We start from the raw sequence: 25,840 nt of genomic DNA on the forward strand, positions 1-25,840 counted from the left end.
ACTTTGCTACACTATAAGGTTTTATTGAGTCTATTAATCATTAAATGCGAGGTAGTTGCCAAATATGGACTTTATACATTATTGAGTATGGCTTACTCCTCTTCAGTGATGATCATATATTTGATGTAGGTGCAAACGCATGTCATGCGTTCTGGAGTGCCATCACGTCACTGGGGTTTAGAGCTCATGTTTGTAAAACAATAAAATAAAATAAAAAGCAGACTAAAACTAAGGATGTGAAAACATTTTAAAGAAAATCATCTTTTCTCAACACATTTGTCAGAAATTCTACTATCACAATATTATGATGAAATGTCATTGCACTTGACATATCTTTGTCATGTTTGAGGACTTGTGCAATTTAAATGCGAAGCCTCCCCTCTCCAACAAAGCAGAAATTTGGAAATGAAATTGTGACAACTCTATCAAGTCTATTTGTTCCAGTAGTGGCTGGAACAGGAACAGGTTAAAGATGGTGGGGTACTAGCCTCCCAGAATTTTAATCCACCCCCGATACTGTTATGCAAATGACAGAAAGGATTATTAGGACTTTTCCAGCATTTTGACAAGATTATTTGTACAAACTCTCAGCAATATCTCTGGCCATCAAAAGGATCTGGAGAGAGAAACTGCAGGACTTCATCTTGACAGACACGTTTTTTAATACTTACAAACATGGACGTTGCAATATTTTAAATTGTTTTCTCTTACATAGAAAAAACATACATGAAATGCACAGATGACAAAAATGGAATGCACTACAATGAAGATGTTTTAGTGACTTCACCGAGAGCTAACAGAAGTATAAATGGCAAAAAATAGTAATACATTGCAAAATAATCTGCTTCAGCCATCGAAGCAAATTACTATTAAACTACTCTTTATTCTTTAATTGTAAAGAGATTATAATTTCTTTTTAAATTTCTGTTAATTTCCTATAACGGTTTTGCATTTCTAGAATGCATTTAAATAAAAGCAATATATTTTGCAGATTCAGAAAGTGAGGGTGAAACATCTTTTTTTTACATTTTAAGTTAAAAAAAAAACCTAATATATACACAAGTAAATATATTAATTGCAACATTTACAGATATCTAAATGTATGGAGAAATATATTCCCAAATCTCTTACATTTTCTGTTACTTTAAAACATACACTATTTTACATACATCACCTTATGAAAATATTTTTTTACATATAATAACTTTCATAAAAAAAACTTATTTTGCTATCCAACCAACAAGAATTTTGATTACTACATATTATTAATCTAAAAATATATATACTGTTTGTAAATACTTTGTAAGTGGTTGTGAAGCCAAATATTGCGGTTTAGAATTCGCTTTTTTTAAATAGTTTTATAGGGCAGAAGTCTATTCTTAGCGAACCCCATACGCATTTCACATTTTATATATCTTGATCGCGTCAAAATAAGCCTTTCACCATGGCATACAAATCTGCTAACAGAATTAGGTCTTACAATGAAGTCTGTAAAAGAAAGCTATTAACGTTCCATTCACTAAACCTAGATTCCAAGTAAGTACCATCCCAAGTTATTAAATTTCAGGAAGAAGAGAGCAGCTTTTTTTTTTTTTTACCTAAATCATCCTATGACTGAAAATGGGTAACTCGGAATGGTTAAAGAATCAAGCTGACATATATTCTTCAATGAAGAAGAATACTTGGACCCTAAATGGGTCAAGCAAGTATAATGTGTAGGATGAAATTCTAACCCTAATTTACAGTACCGTTTTCTGTGCTACTGACATTATTCGTAGGTAAGCTATCATGAATTAAACATCAGTAGATCAGCCCACACCATTCTGCACAAGAACAGATTCACTCATGTGAAATATAAGACCGTGGGGAGATCCGAGTCACTAAAACCCATGTCCAGAGTACGTCTATATTCTTAAACTTCTTCCACAATTTTATTTACAAAATGACATGATACATTTTCCCGTTTGTGTACACTAGTTGTTAACTAGTCACGTATACCACTCCCACTCCCATGGATGGGGTTCAAATAAATGCAGAATATGGGTGAGAGACCAACTGTGTAGCTTTATGCCCACAAATAGTTTACTTTTATATTCTAATTTTTATCTCAGCATGTGCTAAGCTTTAATGTGAAATTTCCTTTCTTTAACTCTATAGAGTTTTTTTTTTCTCTCTAAAATGGCTAGCAATCATTAATCCATGTTTTCCTGCCTTTTTGGGGTTATCATTTAGATATTTAAAATGGTAAAAATAACTCTGACTTGAGGAAAAGGTAACAATGCCGTTTAAATATTTTACATAAGCAATATGTTTTTTTGTTGTTGTTGTTTTTTTCCTTTTTTTGCCAATTAAATACTAGGGCTGAGCGTTTTATTTCTTTAAATGGTTAACAAATCCTTAAAATACAAGCTGTTACAAACACATCAAACTATTGCAAAAAGAGAATTACCTCAAACATACCAGTGAGGAGTTTCCAATGCAAAGCTTCGTAAATTGCTGTGTGAAAATCTGCTCTTTTGCAAACAGTAGTAATTAAGAGCTAAGAAATAAATGCGCATTGCACTTACATTCATTAGTAGACACTGCATTATAAATAGCTAGTTCATTTGGATAAATAGAAACGATGCAAACTGGTTTTTACAAGTTCATTGATTTTATAGCCGTTTCGGACATAAAATATCTCATTCAGTTAAGTTCTGCATTCCTTCTGCAATGAGCAAGAAATTGCAAAGTTACCCATCGCATCTCAATATTAATGAATGTAATAAATATTATATATTTAAATTAGAAAAAAAGAAACAAGATTCAATTAAATTTTTCACACTAAAGCATTGTCCATTTGTAAGAGGCACTGAACATTTATGTCTTTTGGAGGCTTATTTCTAACAAAGTTACATTATATTATGTGAAATGTCATCTCCTAAAGAGTAGAACCCAACGAGGTGGAGGCTACAAAATGCCCTCATGTCTCTCTGTAACCTTTAGAGCTTCATGCATGCTTGCTGCTGAAAGCCGTCTGTTTATATTTGTGTACTTGCACCTCAGCAAGTTCCAAAACGTAGTCCTCAAATCTCTGTTGAAGAAGGCATAGATCAAGGGGTTGATGAGCGAGTTAGTGTAACCCAACCACAAGAGTGTCCTCTCCAGTCGGAGCGGCATGCAGCTGCACCTTATGCCACATATAAAAGGTCGAGCTGTGGACAACAAGAAGAAGGGCAACCAGCAAAACGTAAATGCCCCCACAATTATTCCTAGAGTCCTTGCTGCTTTCTGCTCTCGCTTGAAGATAGAGATGTTCTTCCGATCCTGCCTTATAAGTTTCGACAAGGTGGCAAACTCTTCAACTGCTTTGCTCTTTTTAGAGTTCTTTTTGGGTGCAATCTTTTCTTCCAGGCAATATATTCCTTCCTGTTCATAGAGGCGGGGAATGTTGACAAACTTGTGCTTCTCTGCGCTGATTTTAGCTGCTACAAAGATCCTCTGGTACATAACAAGCATGACTGTCATTGGGATGTAAAAGGCAACAGCAGTGGAGTACACAGTGTATCCAAAGTCTTGGCTAATGAGACACATTCTTTCCACTGTGACATTTTGGGCCCAACCAAATAATGGTGGAAGTGTAATGGAGGCAGAGAGGAGCCATACAATAAATACCATTTTAGCCATCAGCTTTCCATTTTGTCTTGCAGGGTATGTCAACGGGCGAGTTATTCCAAGGTATCTGTAAAAACACATATAGATCAGATTGTTTCAGATTTACATTACAAGTATTGAAAAAGTTTTCTTAAACTTAAATGAAAAATACGTAAGCGCACTTCTAAGTGCACTTGATTTAAGCATCTGGGTAAAGCTTGAAGGCAAAGTAAATATTAAAATTGTAACTGTATATTATTTAGATAATAAATACGATTAGATTGGATTTACACTATTGCATTCATCGTTATAATAGAATCTCTAAACAGTTGCATATAGACAGACATGTATCTCCAACACACACTTTACCATTCAGTATTTTTTTGCATTTCAGCATTGATGACTTAGATTATATTGAAATGTTTATCCTCTATACAAGGAATTATAGTGAACAGGAAATCCAATGAGTGAAGATGGAAATGCAACTGAATTGTGTCATTTTTTAAGTTTGCACCACAATGGACTGTTTGGTAAATAAATGCTTGAAATGTCACGTTTTTAAACAGTTCTCCCAGGTCATGATTCAACTGTGACTTTGCATTTTGTACTTCTGAATAAATTATTCCATACATGTATATATTTATACCAACAACTCTTAAACATTAACTTCAAGGTAATCAATATATTGAATACAAATTAAAGCAGGGCCATGTGGGGGGAAGGGCAGACAGTGTGTAGAGGGGCCCTTGTAGCAATTCCAAAAATATCATGTGATCCCTTTGGTCATGGAGGTTGCAACATAGGTAAGACAAAGTAAGTTTAGAGTTTTGTTGAAAAAAATTTTTAAAAAAAAAATTGTGCAATTAATTTTGATATGTTAGTGCAAATCAAGTATATACATTGACCTATTAATGGTTCCCAGTGTTGTTCTACGATGGAAGACATCCACATTCATTAAAAACATAATGGTACTCACTAACAATTTAAAGAGCACAGAGTTGCCGTATGACACCAAACTTGTCTGTACGTCTTGCAAATAAATATGTATCATTGAAAAGTCTTAACATTTAATATGTTCTCGTTATGTCTTTATGTCGTTAGTGTTACAAGGTCTCAGATGTGAATGTGGAGCAGGTGTGTTAAGTTTGGTGTTATCGCTCTCACATTCTCTCATACTGGTCACTGGAAGTTCAACTTGGCACCTCATGGCAATGAACTCTCTGAGGACCTGAAAAAAAGAATTGCTGATCTACATAAAGATGGCCTAGGCTATAAGAAGATTGCCAAGACCCTTAAACTGAGCTGCAGCACGGTGGGCAAAACCATACAGCGGTTCCACTCAGAACAGGACTCGCCATCATCGACCAAAGAAGTTGAGTGCATGTGGCTCAGCATCATATCCAGAGGTTGCCTTTGGGAAATAGATGTAGGAGTGCTGTCAGCATTGCTGCAGAGGTTGAAGGGGTGGGAGGTCAGCATGTCAGTGCTCAGACCATACGCCACACAGTGCATCAAATTGGTCTGTATGGCTGTCATCCCAGAAGAAAGCCTCTTCTAAAGATGATGCACAAGAAAGCCTGCAAACAGTTTGCTGAAGACAAGGAGATTAAGGACATGGATTACTGGAACCATGTCCTGTGGTCCGATGAGACCAAGATAAACTTATTTTATCTACAGTTTTAGCTACAGTTTATTGAGGGAACCATGAATGCTAACATGTACTGTGACACACTGAAGCAGAGCACAATCCCCTCCCTTTGGAGACTGGGCCGCAGGGCAGTATTACAACATGATAACGACCCCAAACACACCTCCAAGACGACCACTGCCTTGCTAAGGAAGCTGAAGGTAAAGGTGATAGACTGGCCAAGCATGTCTCCAGACCTAAACCCTATTAAGCATCTGTGGGGCATCCTCAAACGGAAGGTGGGGGAGCGCAAGGTCTCTAACATCCACCAGCTCCGTGATGTTGTCATGGAGGAGTGTAAGATGACTCCAGTGGTAACCTGTGAAGCTCTGGTGAACTCCATGCCCATGAGGGTTAAGGCAGTGCTGCAAAATAATGGTGGCCACACAAAATATTGACACTTTGGGCCCAACTTGGACATTTCCACTTAGGGGTGTACTCACTTTTGTTCCCAAAGGTCTAGTACACCTTTAGTACACCTGTGTGTTGAGTTTTTTTGAGGGGACAGCAAAATTACACTGTTATACAGGCTGGACACTTTACATTGTAGCAGAGTGTAATTCCTTCAGTGTTATCACATGAAAAAATATAATAAAATATTTACAAATATGTGAGGGGTGTACTCACTTCTGTGAGATACTGTATATAAGGTCTTGTATGTTTATTGGGCAAAGGGGGGATAAGGTCTGGTCAGCAGTCATGCTTATGGGTTTTAATAGGGTGCCTGACATTTTGGAGAATGTAGCATTACAAAAACATCACCTGACAGAAAAAATAATAATATCTGTCTGTCTCCATACTGAATGTGATGACATCTTGGGTTTCAAAAGCAGATATTGCAGGGATACATACATAACTGTGTGAAAAGTATAGGGCAATGAGACAGAAGGAGAGAATGACACAGTGAATGAAATGCATTGTCTTTATAACATGGCGGTGGTTCTGATAGGCATGAGATACATTTATGATACAGAGCCCTGACTGGTGTACTATATAGCTCAGTCAAGGTAAAGATAGAATTATTTTGGAAGGATGATGACCCATTAAGCTATTTCCTTTTAACAAGCCATGTAACTAGGTAGAAGTAATTTCTTAAATATATAAAATGACATTGATGTGTCCTATACCCAATTTTAGTGTTTCTTTGTATGGAAATATTAACATTTATAAGTGAACCAATATGGTAATGAGCCATGCATGTCCTTTTCTGTTTCTCTAGAGGACAATGCTAAAATGCGCAATGGTCTAACTAAAGGACTCTCAAGGTGAAACTTGCTAGCAGACCTCCTCTAGGGATGGCAAAAAAACCCAGCTCTAAATGAGACACAAGGGGAAATTGGCACCTCGCCTTACGCTGAAACATTTCTCAAAACCTAAACTTCTGTATTTTATTTATTAAAATTTTGTTAGCAATTAAAGGACCACTCTAGTGCCAGGAAAGCATACTCGTTTTCCTGGCACTAGAGTGCCCTGAGGGTGCCCCCACCCTCAGGGACCCCCTCCCGCCCAGCTCTGGAAAGGGGAAAGGGGTTAAATCTTACCTTTTTCCAGCGCTGGGCGGAGAGATCTCCTCCCGCTCTCCTCCTCCGATCCTCCTCTTCTCCTCCCCGTCGGCTGAATGCGCACGCGCGGCAAGAGCTGCGCGCGCATTCAGCCGGTCACATAGGAAAGCATTCATAATGCTTTCCTATGGACGCTGGCGTGCTCTCACTGTGAAAATCACAGTGAGAAGCACGCAAGCGCCTCTAGCGGCTGTCAATGAGACAGCCACTAGAGGACATAGGGGGAAGGCTTAACCCATTCATAAACATAGCAGTTTCTCTGAAACTGCTATGTTTATGAAAAAATGGGTTAACCCTATAAGGACCTGGCACCCAGACCACTTCATTGAGCTGAAGTGGTCTGGGTGCCTAGAGTGGTCCTTTAACACCTCTCACCTCCTGCAGGATATCCCATAGGAATTCCATTAAACAGGAAGTCATTTTCCTTGTTAAAAACAATAATTTGTCTATTAGATTAGTTTACTAAGGATTCGTTGGAATTTTTCACAAATATGTAAACATTCCCTATAGGTCTATAAAAGATTATAAAAGGAAAACTGGAGATCTTGCTGATTCCTATTCTCCTCTAGGATCCGTGAAAGCTAAAATGTAATACCACCGTAGAAGTCAAATTACATGTTCAAGCATTTAGTGAACAGTTTGCTACTTCTACACAATTCTGCCGTCAACATATGCATTGCCATCTCTATGGTCTACATGTTCCAATATCAATTATGCATAGCTGTGTGTTTCTGGTTTTATATTTGTATTTCCAGTAAGAGAAGCATAGTACCAGGAGCTATTTTTGTATTTGCTGGAATAAGAAATGGGAGCCAATCATAAATCATAAATCCAGGTTAGTGGTTAATTATATAAACCAGTTCATATAACCGCAGTCAGGTTTTCTTATAAGCATCTTTCTTTAATTGACACAAAACAGCATTGCTTATCAGAGTGAAAGAATTTCATTTTTCTTTAATCTTAGCTCGTCAGAATTAATTAGCCTTTTCAATTAGTTTGCCATTTCCTTTTAATGTAAATTACGGACATTATTTTAGCTTGTCGACTTGTTCGTTGACTTTCAAAGTCAGCCATATACCATCTTCACGGATGGATGTGCTTTATCCCTGGTGGGAAACGTACATGCACGGCTTGCTTATCGTGATGTACTATGCTCTTGTTATGTCTAGGCAGTATTCTTCCTATTAACTATTCAGCTTGAAAGCTTGACATTTAGAGTTTATTATTGCCATGGTGGTTCCAACTAAAGTCACCTCTACAAGCTTGGAGATAGCTTCTGGTATAACATTTGTGTATTTTGTTTTAATATTGCCGGGTCATAAAATACCTGAGCATCGCAATTTGTTGGGCTGTAATTCCCTACTTCACATGAATATAGTAATGCCACAAATATTAATCCAAGAGTACTGGAGTTTCGTTAATAATTAAACAAGCATGTTTACGCTGAGCTATACTTCCATCACCCTTGCGCAGTTGCATAATAATAGGCATCTGTGACGAAGAAACAGAACAAAAAAAAGGCTTGCACAGAGTCCGAAATCTTAGTGTATACTTAAATGAATTGGGTATTTTGTACCTTGCCATAGGATGCAAACTCACCTGCCAATTTCAAGGAAAATATACTTATTTAAATCGTAGACACTAAATCTACATCTTAATGATTTTGGAGTTCGGCCAGTTAACAAGCTATGTTTCATTTCTTTGATTTCGTATACAGGCACACAAATATCATAAGCCCAATTTGAGGTCATCTTTCAAACATTAGTGGGTGAAAATATTAAATTATAAGAATTGCGTGCTATGATGAAATTCACATTACCTTTAACTGTATAACAGAACCAGTGATTTGTATCATTACAATGTGTAATATATAGCACTACATAACATTGCTGTCTGAGAACATATAGCACTACATAACATTGCTGTCTAGTGTTTGGACTGCATTGTCAAAATCTTCCTACTTAGTGCAAACAAACTACAGACCTCCCAACCATCCGCTACATTTGCAGATACTCTGTTACACATTTTAGAGTGGCCTTTTATTGTGGCCAGCATAAGGCACACCTGTGCAATAATCATGCTGTCTAATCAGCATCTTGATATGCCACACCTGTGAGGTGGATGCATTATCTTGGCAAAGGAGAAGTGCTCACTAACACAGATTTAGACAGATTTGTGAACAGTATTGGAGAGAAATAGGCCTTTTGTGAACATAGAAAAAGTCTTAGATCTTTGAGTTCAGCTCATGAAAAACGGGGGCAAAAACAAAAGTTTTGCGTTTATAATTTTGTTCAGTGTAGATAGAGCTAGTTACTTTACCTCAAAGATTAAGGGCCCACGAAGGCACAGTATAGACTAAGGCTACTTAAGCTCCATGATTAAAAAGTTATTATATTAGCATTTTTCTACCTCTAATTCTGAACCAGATCGCAATTTTTTAATTGGATAAATACACTTTAGTAGGAAGCATATTATCTTCCTATCTGGGAAGATACAATCATTTCACTTAAACGGATCCTATACCTTAACTTATAGTGCCAGGAAAAAAAACTGTTTTCCTGTCACTATAGGCTCTTAGAGTGCCCCCCTCCCTCGGGCCCTTCCCCCTCCTTCGGCACTGAAAACCCCTTAAGCCACTTACCTTAATCCAGCTCTGGGCTCCTTACCTTAATCCAGCGCTAGGCTCAATGCTTTCCTATGGGAATCTTATTTGACGTTGGACTCCATGAGGATAAGTGCGATTTACTCAGTGTAAATCGCTGAAGCGGCCTCTGGTGGCTGTCAGTGAGACAGCCACTTAAGGCTGGATTAACCCTGCAGTGTAAACATAGCAGTTGCAGGGTTAAAACTAGATGGACCTGGCACCCAGACCACTTCATTGAGCTGAAGTGGTCTGGGTGCCTATAGTGGTCCTTTAATTTGATTCTCAGGGAATCGCTACATTTGCAGATTCTCTGTTACTTTTAAGCGTTACTTTTAATTTGACTATATGTGTTGAAAGGATTCCCTAATAGTAGAAGTATGCTTCTATAAAAAACTGGCCAATCTACATACACATATCCTATTATCTGGCTCCATATGATCCATATGAATTGGATTGTATTCTGTAAGTATCCCTAGTTTCTCCCTACTTTTTTTTCTCTATTTTTTTTTTCATTTTTTTGATTATATATTTGTATAAATTTTTAATAGAATTTTGATTAAATGTTATGTTTTATCAATCAAATGAAAGTGTATGTTTCAACCTCATAAGAAACCTATTTTGATGGGGCATTTTGTTCTAATTTCTCTACATCATTACACACAATTGCGCTATGTTCAGGGCACTAGAGAGCACTGAAATAGTCTGGGAGAGTGTTGGGAGGTCACGTATATTAAATTATATTTCACTATATATTTCACTATATATCTGTTTAATTTATTTTAGAGTAACAGAATATTCTGATGCGTGTATAAGTGTCTGCTTTTAATATTATTTGCACACTATTTTATATATATATATATATATTTCAGTTTGATGTTTGCACAGTTGGTTTCTGCATGTTATTGTAAAGGCATTTTTTCCTGTAACCTAAGTGCCCTTAATTTGCACTTTCATTTGTATAATTAGCTTTTTAGATATTTGATCACAAAGCACTAGTTAGTGCACTAGTCAGTACCTATTTTTTTTAAAAAATTCTTTGTAATATCTACTATTTATTCATTCAGTAACGTTGCATGAACTAGTGGGAGGACATGTTTAAAAATGTTCAATCCCTCTCCGTCCATGACATAGGCCCACGTAAGAGCCCGGCCCTTAATGAGAAACGGTCACGTTCTGCTTAGCAGGCAGACATGCATTGATCAAAAGCATCACTAAGGCTCAGATTTTACAACAGATCAGGCAGAGAATCTTGGCTATCCACTATCTTTAAATGCCTTTCGCTTTAGGGAAAAGACATTCAAGAACTGCATAGTCCTCATTTTGCACGTGTAGTGAGAGATATGTATATTCAACAAATTAGATCACACATATTACATTCTCCACTGAACACACATTGTAAGTGTTTTGGCTGAAAGGTAAGACATGTTGTAATGCCGATCATTATCCCAGGGTGATCGGTTATTATTATTATTATTATTATTATTATTATTATGTTATTTATAGAGTGCCATCAAATTCTGCAGTTCTTTACAATGGGTGGACGAACAGACATGTAGTTGTAACCAGACAAGTTGGATGCACAGGAACAGAGGGGTTTAGGGCCCCATGCTTACATGCTAGAGGGGGTGGGTTAAAATGGTAAGGATAGTATTAGACTAGTGACAGTTGCAGAAGAGGAATCAGTTTCAACAAACAGGAATAGTAGGTGAGTCTACTTAAGTTCAATCTTGTGAGTTCTATTCTTCTTAGCGCACTCATATTTTATTATACAGTGTTGCACTATTGTTTTATTTTATTCTTTGTAGATCTACAGCTGTATCCTCATTTTGCATATATCCATTCTATATTGGAGGGATTATTGCTGGGATATCCCTGGAGGAAGCTGTCACCTCTGTCTACTAAGATAAGTGTTGTATATTCATCTTTTTGTTTTAAGGGCAAAAAGTGATTGTTCTTTTCTATTATATACCGTATATACTCGAGTATAAGCAGAGGCCCCTAATTTTACCCCAAAAACTGGGAAAACTTATTGACTCGAGTATAAGACTAGGGTGGGAAATGCAGCAGCTACTGGTAAATTTCTAAATAAAATTAGATCCTAAAAAAAATATATTAATTGAATATTTATTTACAGGGTGTGTATAATGAATGCAGTGTGTGTGTATGAATGCAGCGTGTGCGTATGAGTGCAGCGTGTGCATATGAGTGCAGCGTGTGTGTATGAATGCAGTGTGTGTATGAATGCAGTGTGTGTGTATGAGTGCAGTGTGTGTGTGTATGAGTGCAGTGTGTGTATGAGTGCAGTGTGTGTGTGTATGAATGCAGTGTGTGTATGAATGCAGTGTGTGTATGAGTGCAGTGTGTGTATGAATGCAGTGTGTGTGTGTATGAGTGCAGTGTGTGTGTATGAGTGCAGTGTGTGTGTATGAGTGCAGTGTGTGTGTATGAGTGCAGTGTGTGTGTTTGAGTGCAGTGTGTGTGTATGAATGCAGTGTGTGTATGAGTGCAGTGTGTGTATGTGTATGAGTGCAGTGGGTGTGTGTGTGTGTGTGTGTGTGTGTTGCAGAGCCTTGGTGGGGGGTGGGCAATTTTATAATTTTTTTAAATTATTTAAATTGTTTTATATTATTATTTCTTATTATTATTTTTAATTTAATTATTATTATTATATTTTTTTTTTTCGTCCCCCCTCCCTGCTTGATATATGGCAGGGAGGGGGGCTCTCCTTCCCTGGTGGTCCAGTGGCATTGGCAGTTCAGTGGGGGAAGAGGGGGGCTGTCAGAGCTGTAACTTACCTCTCCTGCAGCTCCTGTCAGCTCTCTTCTCCTCCGCGCCGTCTGGTCAGCTCTTCTGTCAGCTCCCACTGTAAGTCTCGCGAGAGCCGCTCTATGACCCCGCGGCTCTCGCGAGATTTACACTGGGAGCTGACCGAGATGCTGAACGGACGGCGCGGAGGAGGAGGGAGCTGACAGGAGCTGCAGGAGAGGTAAGTTACAGCTCTGACAGCCCCCACAGCCCCTGTCTGTATTATGGCAATGTAAATTGCCATAATACAGACACTGACTCAAGTATAAGCCGAGTTGGGTTTTTTCAGCACAACAAATGTGCTGAAAAACTCGGCTTATACTCGAGTATATACGGTACATCCTTTCATATATGGACTATATAAAGGAAAGTTGTGGGGACTTGATTAACATTTACGGAAATTACATTCTCATATCCCATATTTATATCTCAAAATGTTAACTACTCTCTATGGACCATTTACAATGTCAACCTGAACATACTCACCCCATTCCAATATTCTTCTCCACCACATTTACCTTTATCGAATCAGTCAAACAGGGCCATATATCTTATGTCAAGCACTCAAGTTTCGACAATCACAATTCTTCAATAGAGCACATATCGACACTCTAATGGGACTATGGAGAACATAGCACAACACAAAGTAATTTAAAAACTTTTTCTAACAAGAGCCAAGAGCCCAAATATACACTGATCAATAACATAAAAACCACATGCCTGTCACGTAGGTCCCTCTCGTGCTGCCAAAACAACTCTGATTCATCAAGACATGGACTCCACAAGACCTTGGAAAGCGTCTTGTGGTATCTGGTACCAGGACAATACCAGCAGATTGAAGCCCTGCAAGTTGTGAGGTGGGGCATCCTTGGATTGCATTTATCATTCAAGCACATCCCATAGATGCTCAATCAGATTGAGATCTGGGGAATTTGGAGACCAAGGCAACACCTTGATTTCTTTGTCATGTTCCTAAGACAATACAGTATATGAAGTCTCACTGAAACAGTAGAATCACAGAAAGAAAAGTTCAAAATATTCAACTCTCACTCAGAGATAAATGTCTTATAAGGTGCTTATTTTGGGTGTAGTGTCCTCAGTGCCTTTAGTGGTCCAACCGCTCCGCTTGTATGTAAAACAAAAGCGAGGAAAACCAATGGTGCAGTATGTACAAGCCAATATGGATAAAATAAACAAATATGTACAAGCAACTCACATTTAAAAGAGCCATTTTAAATAAAGTTAAAAAAAAAAGTAATAGCAGTAAGGGGTTAAAAAGAAATTGTCAAGTGATGCATGTTCCTTTAAAAAAACACACAGAAACAATGTAATGGTTCTGGTGTTTATAGCCTATCCCTTCAAGCAGGGTTTAGGGGACACTGATACTCCACCCTGACCACTTCAATGAGATGTAATGATCTGGTTGCCGATAGTGTCCCTTTAATGAAAATACCCCAAAAACCATTTGGAATCTGTAAACAAATACAGGAAAAAAAGACATTATTGAATAATTAAATGTTGGGTCTTATACAAATTAAACTAAAAATAAAACACTCAGTGCTATAAAGGATTCAGTGTCTGGGTATTAAAAGCTTTGTAGATCTGAACAGGGAGTTAAGATTATATTCTATGTGCCGAAATAGTGCCGAGCTAAAGAGATGACATTCAGCTAAAATTCAAGTGTCCTAAAAAAATGTCTATTTCCAGAATGATAGGTTTCGGCCGAGGCGGATTTTCTTTAAAACTCAAGTCTATTATATACTTTAAAATAATGTGAAATATTTATATGAGTAATAATTAACTTTAATGGATTACATGAAATATACAATGATCTGTAAACGTTATGGAAATGTGACTTGTAGTTTGGGATTGTATAGTATTGAAGTTTAAATTTCAACTATTTAAAAAAAATGTATTTCAGCACTTATTTATTTTCCTACAATAAGTAGAACTTTGATCTTCCTTAAATTCATATTGATACTGAGCATAGGGGGTAACAGTATGTTGCTGCTGATATAGTTTGAAAGCTGTTTAGATTTATCTCCCAGCCCTCCTCATGCTATGTGAGCACATTTAATAAGAATATAAGAACACTATCATAAAAATGCAGGTTTTTGACAAAAGTAAGAATATGTTTATGTGTTTTCAATGTATTTGATTAATAAGTGTTACTGACAAACTCTTAAAGGGACATGTATCACTTTGAGACAACTGTCTCATGCAAAAGCTTTAGGTTCAAAAAGACACAATTGCCTCACTCAAGAGGCTGAAAAAAAAAAACCAGGTAAATATGATTTGTTTTTTTTTTCAAATTGATCTGCTTCTTCTTTCTTATGTTTTCCAAACCCCCTCTACAGGGGACACTGATCTAACCAATCAGTGTCCTATCCCTAGGAATGCTAGAAATGAGCAGAGGGCTTGCCGGACAGAGTAAGGCATGTGCAATCTCTTCATCTTGCAAAATACTGATATGGGGAGAAGAGAGGGAATCTGAGTGTGATTCATGCAGTGGAGGGGAAGAAACAGTAGCTTCTCAGTCCTGCTGCTGTTTCTGTCATTATTGGTTTGGTCTGAAACTAAGATTGATGGGTAAGACGGAGGGAAGTAGCTTAGAGGCATGCCCAACAAAGCAATCTGACAAGGTTTATGTTGTCTATAAACATTTATGACATGGTTTTCTAGGTTTTTCTTGCTTTATTTTGGTCTGTATATTTATGTAAAGGTGTTTGCTTGCTAGTTTAAAAAAAAAAGTCAAGTCATCAATGAACCTTTAAACAATTATGCATTATAAATGTCCTACAATAATGCACAGATTTGAATCAAGAATTAACAGTAAATCTTTTATTTAGAAAAGTGAGGTTATACACTAATTCCAAACATTTGACTTGATTTGTTATTGTTGGATAATCTTTGCAAATTATTTAATATTACGAAACATATTTTAGTTTGGTAATTGTTTTGATATATTGATATATTTCAGATATATTTTTTATATGTTAAAAATTACCGTAGAAGTTTATCCAAATTATTACATAATTTGGAAATCTTATCCAACAATTAAATCAAAACCATTATCCTTTAACAGAAACGGTTGTACCATATACCAATGACTTTTAAAATAAAGAGATGCTGAAATATAATGTGCTTTATTAACAACTTCTGTTATTTGGGCCCAACATGAACCTTCATTTAATATTTTTGGACAAGCTTTTAAAAAATGATTTTATATTTATATTTATTTATATTTTGGATAAACTTAAAAAAGAAGAAATTCTAAATATTAAAATATCAGAAATATATCATATGTGAAATTATATCAATAAATCGAAAATGTTGAAATATTACATCATTTTGAAGTTGTATTCAAAAATATTGAAAATGGTTATCCACAAGTATTAAATCAAGGCCATGTTTTAATATGACTAGTACTCACAAGCTATAGACCAAGTATGATCGGAAAAGGAAGATGCACTATCTATCCACTGAATCACTATGCTTGGTAGAAAACCATAGAACAACAAAACTGCTAGCAGTGGGTGTTTTGGCGCTTCGTAAAATCACTTATAGTGGTAGAAAACCAAAATGGTGAATTTAGATTTTGAAAGTCCACAAACACCCTGAGGCCAAGGCAACAAACATGACACATTAACATTGAGCTAAGCGGAAATCACCGATTACATAGAGCAGAAAGATGAAAGTTAGCCACGCAAAATGCAAATCATACACTCAGGAATGCAGCTAAATGTCACACGAATCACAAAAGGACCGTAACTGGTGTGAGTTTATGTAGTATTTGAAATGCTTGATGGAACATGTTTGATACATGATAACTGCTACAGAAAACTCTGTGGCACATGCAGAGGGACACTGTTAATAAAACAGGCAAGATCCCAGCTCAGAATACCTCCGATCTTGCAGCTCCACAATTATGCCATTGTGGTGTTTTAGAAGCATCTTCTGATCACCGAAAAAAGAACAATACTTCCACTTCAATGTAAAATAAGAATATTAGACAACTGCACACTCCATGAAATACTCTCATTATTCCCCAAGTGAGGACTCATGGCAAAGTGGATCAATCGCACACAACCTCATTTCGCACTCGCAAGCATTTTAACAAGACTAAATTAGATATGACCCTCGCTCTGATATCCCGGAGAAAGGCAGACCCCAATTTAAAAAGTAGGCAAATTGGGTCTCCTTTTTAGTATGGAACATGTGGTTGTCTGATATTCCTAAGGATTTTCTTATTTTACATGAATGCTGCATCTGGGGATGTCAACTTGATGCTAGCTGGGTCTGCCATCATTGATAAATGTTAGGAAGTGAATAATATATAAAAATCCTCGAGAAAGTGGCATTCATAGTAGGCAAACATATAGATTACATAATACAATTTTAATTCCTGTTTTAATCTTACACTTTATTTAGAGACTGTGACAGGGTAAGAGAGGGAGTGTATGTTAGCAGGAGGCTAGAGTGGTCACTTTCCTGCTACGATGGATCTTTTTCTGCTTGCTCTACTGTACTGTTGGACAGTGGATAATTCTGTTAGTCTCCTGAAGAGGAGTAGGTATTTGTTGTCATGTATAGTAGAAGTGTGTTGTGAGTTGTCTAGAACTTGTGTTTCACAAACAGAATAAATACATTTTGGTGCCGGGTGTGACATTTGCCACAGTAGCCTTATCACAAGATGTACACACAAATGATGTGACAAAGATATTTTAACACGAAAAAATTTAGCTAACTACAGTGAGGGGAAAAAGTATTTGATCCTCTGCTGATTTTGAACATTTGCCCACTGACAAAGAAATGATCAGTCTATAATTTTAATAGTAGGTGTATTTTAATAGTGAGAGACAGAATACAAAAAATCCAGAAAAATGCATGTCAAAAAAGTTAAAAATGGATTTGCATGTCAATTAGTGAAATAAGTATTTGACCCCTTCAACTTAGTACTTGGTGGCAAAACCCTTGTTGGCAATGACAGAGGTCAGAGGTTTATTGTAGTTGGCCACTAGGTTTGCACACATCTCAGGAGGGATTTTGTCCCACTCCTCTTTGCAGATCCTCTCCAAGTCATTAAGGTTTTGAGGCTGATGTTTGGCAACTCAAACCTTCAGCTCACTCCACAGATTTTCTATGGGACTAAGGTCTGGAGACTGGCTAGGCCACTCCAGGACCTTAATGTGCTTCTTCTTGAGTCACTCCTTTGTCGCCTTGGCTGTGTGTGAATCACTGTCATGCTGGAATACCCATCCATGACCCATTTCCAATGCCCTGGCTGACGTAAGGAGGTTCTCACCTAAGATTTGATGGTACATAGCCCCGTCCATCGTCCCTTTGATGCTGTGCAGTTGATCTGTCCCCTTAGCAGAACACCCCCCAAAGCATAATGTTTCCACCTCCATGTTTGACGGTGGGGATGGTGTTCTTGGGGTCATAGGCAACATTCCTCCTCCTCCTCCAAACACGGTGAGTTGAGTTGATGCCAAAGAGCTCGATTTTGGTCTCATCTGACCACAACACTTTCACCCAGTTATTCTCTGAATCATTCAGATGTTCATTGGCAAACTTCAGATGGGCCTGTACATACTTTCTTGAGCAGGGGGACCTTGCAGGCGTTGCGGGCATTTCTGCCCTTCATGGTGTAGTGTGTTACCAATTGTTTTCTTGGTGACTATAGTCCCAGCTGCCTTGAGATCATTAAACAAGATCCTCCCGTGTAGTTCTAGGCTGATTCCTCACCATTCTCATGATCATTGAAACTCCAAAAGGTGAGCTCTTGCATGGAGAACCAGACCGATGGAGACTGACAGTTATTTTGTGCTTCTTCCATTTGCGAATAATTGCACCAAAAGCATTCTCCAATTGCACCAGCATTCTCCAAGCTTAGCGATGGTCTTGTAACCCATTCCAGCCTTGTGTAGGTCTACAATCTTGTCCCTGACATCCTTGGACAGCTCTTTGGTCTTGGCCATGGTGGAGAGTTTGTAATCTGATTTATTGCTTCTGTAAGAGAGTGCTTCTAATCTCAGCTTGTTACTTGTATAAAAAAAACACCTGGAAGCCAGAACTCCTGCTGAATGATAGGGGATCAAATACTTATTTCACTCATTGACATGCAAATTAATTTATAACTTTTTTTAGCATGCCTTTTCCTGTATTTTTCCTTGTTATTCTGCCTCTCACTGTTAAAATACACCTACAATTAAAATTATAGACTGATCCTTTCTTTGTCAGTGGACAAACGTTCAAAATCAGTAGGGGATCAAATACTTTTTTCCTTCACTGTATATATTTACCTTGACAAAGAGTTAATTTTCTTGGGCATGTCCATTATCAGGTCATTATTATCTTCCCAATCAACTACATTTATTATATACAAGCCTCTACCCCTGCCCTAAAATTATTTGTGGTTTATATATAGGAAAGATTTCAAGGATGAAAGGCTTGCTGGGCTTTGTGAGAACTTTGACAAATTAATTCTTGAGAAAAAGTTTCTCCTTTGATGGAAAGCAAAATAAAAAATAGATAATAAAAGTAGTGATTAATAAAGCAGTGTGTATTTATGAAAAACCCATAGGTGGTTAGTTCCCTTTGAGTCGTCCTGGACCTATCGGCATGACCTTAAACGATAAGTGGATCAAGTATTCATAGCGAATGTCCTCTATGCTATAAAATAAACTTTTAATGCGGAAGGGATGTATGCCTCAGAGTACAAGTCAAGCTTCCAATAATGGACATTCGGTGATATCTGCTAATGAAGAATTCTCATGCTGGCCAATTAAAAAATATCACAGTGAGACACTAGTCAACAACACTCAGAGAGCAGCACGCCTAGTGAAACTTTGATCTGCTTCAAACATAGAATATTAAACAGCATAAGGAATAACAGTATGGTGCATGCAGGATGTTATAATTGGGAAGTTTTAGGGCCTTTTGTTGAATAGAATCTTATTTGGCATTCTATTCTAGATCTTGCTGTGAGAAAGTAAGTATCTCACAGATCAAAACGGAAAACTTTTTTGCTAAATTTGTTACACAAAATGAATTTTCATTAAGTAGAATTTTTTAGGATGCCTTGTAATACTGTATTGTTTTAAAACTACTACTGGTTTCTTCTTGCATCACACACACACACACACACACACACACACACATATATATATATATATATATATATATATATATATTTAGACAGAGAGAAGATTTATCCCCTTCAGCGCCGGAGGAGAGGGACCCCGATGGAATGGGGCACTCCAAGAGCCTAAAGTGCCAGGAAAACAGGTTTGTTTTCCTGGCACTATAGGATCCCTTTAAGGAATATTTTTCTCTTTTACAAGGTGTGTGCCAAGCATTTTGCAAAAATGGGGGCTGCTCTCACTTCCATCCCGATTATACAACCATCAATTCTTCCTGGTTTGATGAGAATTTCCTGAATTTGGGGTTCTGTCCGAATGTCCTGGATTAGAGGGATATCAGGAAGATATCCTCCATCCGTGGCATTTGAGTAAATCCATAGACATGCTCATTCTAGACCGATTACCCTCAGGGCACTGAGCACATGGCAGACAGCTTCTCCATAGGTAACCCTGAGTGGGGTAACCAGCAATAAAACAACCAGAGCTGCATTCAGTCAGTCTGGAGAGCAGTCACGCCAGTTCGAAGCACCCTCTTCTCAGGCAAGACACTTTGGGTACTCGAGAGTTAAACTTTATTTTTTATATACTTTTTTAAATACTTTATTGGATATTTTTGTTCCTATAAGAGTATCTACTAAAATATACAAATAAAATAAAAAAATATCTACTTAAACAAAAAAAAAAAAATGTCCCTCTCTCTTTTACTAGTCCTATAGACTTCATTGAAAATTTGTTTAATATTGGTATTTGTCCTGGCAGAGAATTTTTTGTGAATCAGTACATATGGATGATCTTATGAAAATAGAAGGGTCTAAATATATATTTTCTTATATTAAAGTTGTTATATACATTTATAATAGAAAGAATATGCAATTTGCATTTAATTATTGGGATTTCCTATTTTTTTGTGCATCAGCTCTTATAAATGAAGATATATCAAATGTATCACAAGATATCTTTTTAAATCAAAAAGAGAGGAAGTATCCAACCGTAATGCAGCAGCACTAGCTCATGTTGAAAGACTAAGTATAGTATCCCGTCGTCCCTGATCCGCAAATTATTGAATCAGTGACTAGGAAAAAAGGTCAGGATGGTGGTACCAGGTCCACCTAAGAATGGGCTTGAACCCCAGTATCAACATGAGATGGTAAAATAATAAATGGATTGGGTAGCCTCTCCCCCTTAGAAACTAGAAAAAAGGGGAAAAAGAAGCTCCCAATCAACCTGGTATGGAGAAAAGAAGGACAGTTATAATGATATACCCATAGGTATGTCCAAGTGTAAATAAAGGTATCTAAAAATAAAGCATGCTATTGTTGGGAAACTAGTAAGATATGTATCCTGGCATAAACAGTGAAACACTGTAACTTTATTGAATCAACTATAGAGAGGATACAAAATGTCAATTCCCAAAAGATGCTTAATTACTAGAGAAAATTCCCCTGTGGATAGTATCTTAATGCCCAACTGAGAAATAAGGCATATTAAACACTGGGAACTCCGAATGTGCCTATTGGACAATCTACAGAGGAAAGGTAGAGAGTAACAGGTGATACCTTTAAATCTTAAAGAAGTTCAGCAGGTGGGACAGAGACAGAGTTTTCACAGTATGGAAAAGGACACATAGTGTTAGTAAATCAGTAGCTAAAGGATAGGCTCTAACCTATCAATAAATGACAGGATGGAGCATATAGAATTGAGGGGTAGGCAGGAGACTTATTGATAAGTAAAAGAGTAGATCGGTAGTAAAGTAAGGGGTACAATTCCCACAAATAAATGCTGATTCTAATCTCTCCTAAGCACTCCCCCCCAACACCTTCGTGGGTGTTCTATCCTTATTCGATTGCTAAGCTCTGTCCCTCTGTCTGAGGAGATATGAAGCCTACACACAATTTACTTTATTTTATTGTGTTCATTAGCTTATAATCCTGATTCAATAAGGTTGTTTTTGCTTGAGGTCTTGTAAGCCATCAGTAGCTCCACTAGACTAGCTTCCTGTTGGCACTAGAGTGTTGGTGTTTGTGTATATATATATTTATTTATTTTATTTTTTTATTGTTTTTTTTCTCATACTTTTCTTCACATAATTGTGTACTGAAAATGGGTTTAATTTATTTTTATTGTTTTTGTTTTCTATGTTTTGAGAAGGAATTTATTGTTGGCTAGCGGCAACATTTTTGTTAGGTTTTAGATTAATGAACTTTCGAGATTTAGCTGAGCTTGCATTTTATGTACTTCTCAAAAGTTCACCAAGCCTGTTTGATGATTTACTAGGCTGAGCAACTCACACTAGAGTTTAAAGGAACACTTTAGTGTTAGGAATTCAAAGATGTATTCGTAACACTAAAGTATTGTCAGGGTACCTGAGGCCTCTACCTCTAAGGGAGGTAGAGACTTGGTGGTTTGTCCGTCCAGGCGAGCTGTTTCCTTCGTTCCTCGCGGTTCATCCACTCACTTAAACACCGGCCGCGAGGAATCCACGTCCTTTTCTAGCAGGACGCTCAATACGTGACGTCATGACGCTATTACGAGCGACCTGTCACTCAAGTGTCCGATATCCAATCGGTACTTGTCAGAGGCGTGCTTACCATCCAGAGCCAGGGTATTTAAGCTTACTCCCCTCTTCTGCTCATTGCCCTGTCGTGGTTCTAGCTTGTCTAGTCACTCAGTGCTCTGGTATTCTAGTTTGCTCCATTTGGTTTTGTCTCGGCTTGTTGTACTTCTCTGCTTCTCTGTTATCCCTTGACCCGGCTTGTCTCTCGCTTATCTGTCTTCTCGTTCCCTCGACCTCGGCTTGTCTCTGACTATTCTCTATTACTCTCGGTACGTTAGTCCGGCCATTCTAAGGCCCGGTATACGTACCTTTCCACTCTTTGTACTCTGCGTGTTGGATCCCTGTCCCGATCCTGACATTACGACAGGGCCAATGGATCCTGCAGGTACAAACAGTCAGCTTGGTTCTTCGGATCCCAGGTTTGACGCCATGGAGCATAGAATGGATCAGATGGCTTTGGCACTACAGGCACTTTTGTCTCGTGCTAATAATCCACCTGAGGAGACACGTACTCCTTCTATTTCTCCTGCACTCTCAGGTCTAGAGGTAGCCACTGTAGGTGCTTCTTCCCGTATTACCCCACCAGTACGTTATGGTGGGTCACCGGAGAAGTGTCGGGGCTTTCTGAACCAGATTAGCATCCATTTCGAATTACAACCCCGCTCTTATCCTACAGATAGAGCGAAGGTTGGATTTATTATTACTTTACTCATTGAGAAAGCTCTGAGATGGGCCAATCCTTTATGGGAGAATGATAATCCACTAGTCTACAATTATAATGCCTTTGTAGCTGCGTTTAGAAGAACTTTTGACCCTCCTGGTAGAAAGGTCAATGCAGCCAGATTACTGTTGCGCCTTAGACAGGACAATCGAACACTTGTGGATTATGCACTAGAGTTCAGGTCCTTGGCGGCAGAAGTTAAGTGGAACGAACAGGCTTATATAGATGTGTTTCTGAATGGGTTATCAGATATAATTCTTGACGAGGTTGCTACTAGAGAACTCCCTGAGAATTTGGAGGATTTAATTTCTTTTATATCTCGTATTGATGAACGCTTAAGAGAGAGGCAGAACACTCGAGATAGGACCCATAGACCCTCCTTTAAATTAGCGCCTACCTTTCAAAATTCTGAGTTCGAGGACTTACGTATTCCTGAACCTATGCAGATAGGCAGTACTCATCTCACAGAGAGGGAGAGACAGTACAGGAGAAGGGAGGGTTTATGTATGTATTGTGGTGTCAGAGGTCATTTACGCCTAAATTGTCCCAATCGTTCGGGAAACGCTCGCACCTAAGTTTCTCTAGAGGACAGGCCTTGGGTGTTTCTACTTTGTCCTCTATTCACAACTACAAAGAGCTCAGGCTTCTGTTACCCGTTTCTTTAAAGTGGGAGAAGGGAGTAGTTAAGACTATGGCACTAATCGATTCTGGAGCTGCGGAGAGCTTTATAGATCAGGGTTTTGCTGCCAAGCATGCTATTCCATCCCAGTTAAAAGAGACACCACTGGCTGTTGAGGCCATTGATGGTAGACCGTTACTTGAGCCTGTTATTTTCCATGAGACCATACCGATTAACTTAACTGTTGGCATCCTACATAGAGAGGACATATCCTTACTGCTCATCTCTTCTCCGTCTGTTCCCGTAGTCCTGGGGTACTCCTGGTTGAGGAGACATAACCCTATTATTAATTGGGAGTCAGGGGAGATAGTTTCGTGGGGACAGAATTGTCAAGGAAAATGCTTGCGGAAGGTCTCACCTCTCGGATTAACCAACACATCGGCTAACTCCGACAATCCTACAGAGACACAAATTCCGCCTCAGTATCTAGATTTAAAGGCAGTATTTGACAAAAAGAAAGCCGATACCTTACCCCCACACAGGTCCTTTGATTGCAAAATTAACCTACTCCCTGGTACCATGCCCCCCAGAGGTCATGTATACCCATTATCTACGAAAGAGAACTCAGTTCTAGAGGAGTATATTCACGAAAATTTAGACAAGGGATTCATTAGGAGGTCATCCTCCCCTGCCGGGGCTGGATTTTTTTTTGTTCAAAAGAAGGATGGTTCTTTGAGACCTTGCATTGATTATCGAGGCCTAAATAAGATAACCATTAAAAATGCCTACCCGATTCCCTTGATCACCGAACTCTTCGATCGTTTGAAGGGCTCTACAATTTTCACCAAGTTAGACCTCAGAGGGGCATATAACTTGGTGAGAATCCAGCAGGGACATGAGTGGATGACGGCTTTCAATACTCGCTATGGCCACTATGAATATACAGTCATGCCTTTTGGGTTATGCAATGCTCCAGCTGTTTTCCAGGATCTGATAAATGAGGTCCTTAGGGAATTTCAGCAAGATTGCGTCATTGTATACCTAGATGATATACTTATACATTCTAGTGAGATTGAAACTCATCACAAGCAAGTCAGGAGGGTTTTGCACAAGCTTCTCCAGCATGGCTTGTACTGCAAGTTGGAGAAATGTAGCTTTGATCAAACCCAGGTAACCTTTCTCGGCTATGTGATCTCTGGGGAAGGATTTAAGATGGATCCGGATAAACTCCAGTCCATTCTAGAGTGGCCTTTACCCAAAGGTCTTAAAGCCGTACAGAGATTTATTGGTTTTTCCAATTATTATAGGCGCTTTATTAAAGGCTATTCTTCAATTATCGCACCTATCACTAATATGACCAAACAGGGGGCTGATACTAAGAATTGGACTACTGAAACTCTTCTTGCGTTCAAAACTCTCAAGGAGCTTTTCGCTTCCGCTCCAATTTTAGTTCACCCCGACACTTCCCTGCCTTTTCTACTTGAGGTAGACGCATCAGAGACTGGTGTAGGTGCTGTCTTATCTCAAAGGTTGGGTGTTGATAAACCATTACATCCATGTGGATTTTTCTCTAAAAAATTGTCCGGTACTGAGAGCAGATATGACATTGGTGACAGAGAATTACTAGCGGTTATCAAGGCTTTGAAAGAGTGGAGACATTTATTGGAAGGTACTTTACATCCCGTTACCATTCTAACAGACCACAAAAACTTGTCTTATATCGGAGAGGCCAAGCGTTTGTCGTCCAGGCAGGCTCGTTGGTCGTTGTTTCTTACCCATTTCAATTACGTTCTGACTTACAGACCTGGCTCAAAGAATTCTAAAGCCGATGCGCTATCTCGCCAATTTGAGCCATCTGCTTCAGTTGAACCACTTTTGTCCTCCATTGTACCCAAATGCAATATTATTGCTAATACCAGTCTGAAAATTCATTCTCCGCTACTTGACCAGATCCTGAAGTCACAACATCTAGCTCCCGGAGACACTCCTGAGGGAAGAAACTTTGTTCCTCCTGAACTTCAACTGGAGCTCTTACAATGTTTTCACGAAAGTAAAATAGCTGGTCATCCTGGTATTCGCAAGACATACTCTCTGATATCCAAGGATTTCTGGTGGCCTTCACTTCGAAAAGATATTGAGGAGTTCGTCGCAGCTTGTGAGACTTGTGCCAAGACTAAACTACCTCATGCATCTCCATGTGGCCTGTTACACCCCTTGGACATTCCTGAGAAACCTTGGTCCTGTTTGTCCATAGACTTTATCGTTGATTTACCTGCTTCCAAGAGACAGACTGTTATTCTCACGGTGGTGGATAGATTTACTAAGATGGCTCATTTCGTGCCACTACCCAAACTTCCGACTTCTCCTGAATTGGCGGAGATTTTTGCGAGAGAGGTTTTTCGCCTACATGGGATTCCTTCGGAGATTGTTTCTGATAGAGGTTCTCAATTTGTCTCACGTTTCTGGAGAT

General features: G+C 38.4%; 1 protein-coding gene across 1 annotated transcript in view; it reads right to left on the bottom strand.

Annotated features, from left to right (window-relative positions):
• Nucleotides 1-1,258: 1,258 nt before the first annotated feature.
• The window catches only part of LOC134614131 (5-hydroxytryptamine receptor 7), a 51,251-nt gene continuing 26,669 nt past the window's right edge, over nt 1,259-25,840 (bottom strand). The window contains exon 3 of the mRNA XM_063457588.1: nt 1,259-3,721. Within this exon, the coding sequence (XP_063313658.1) occupies nt 2,950-3,721 (772 nt within the window). The 3' untranslated portion in view covers nt 1,259-2,949. The remainder of the gene's footprint in view (nt 3,722-25,840) is intronic.

The sequence above is a fragment of the Pelobates fuscus genome, chromosome 6 (assembly GCF_036172605.1).
Source record: "Pelobates fuscus isolate aPelFus1 chromosome 6, aPelFus1.pri, whole genome shotgun sequence".
Lineage (NCBI taxonomy): Eukaryota > Metazoa > Chordata > Amphibia > Anura > Pelobatidae > Pelobates > Pelobates fuscus.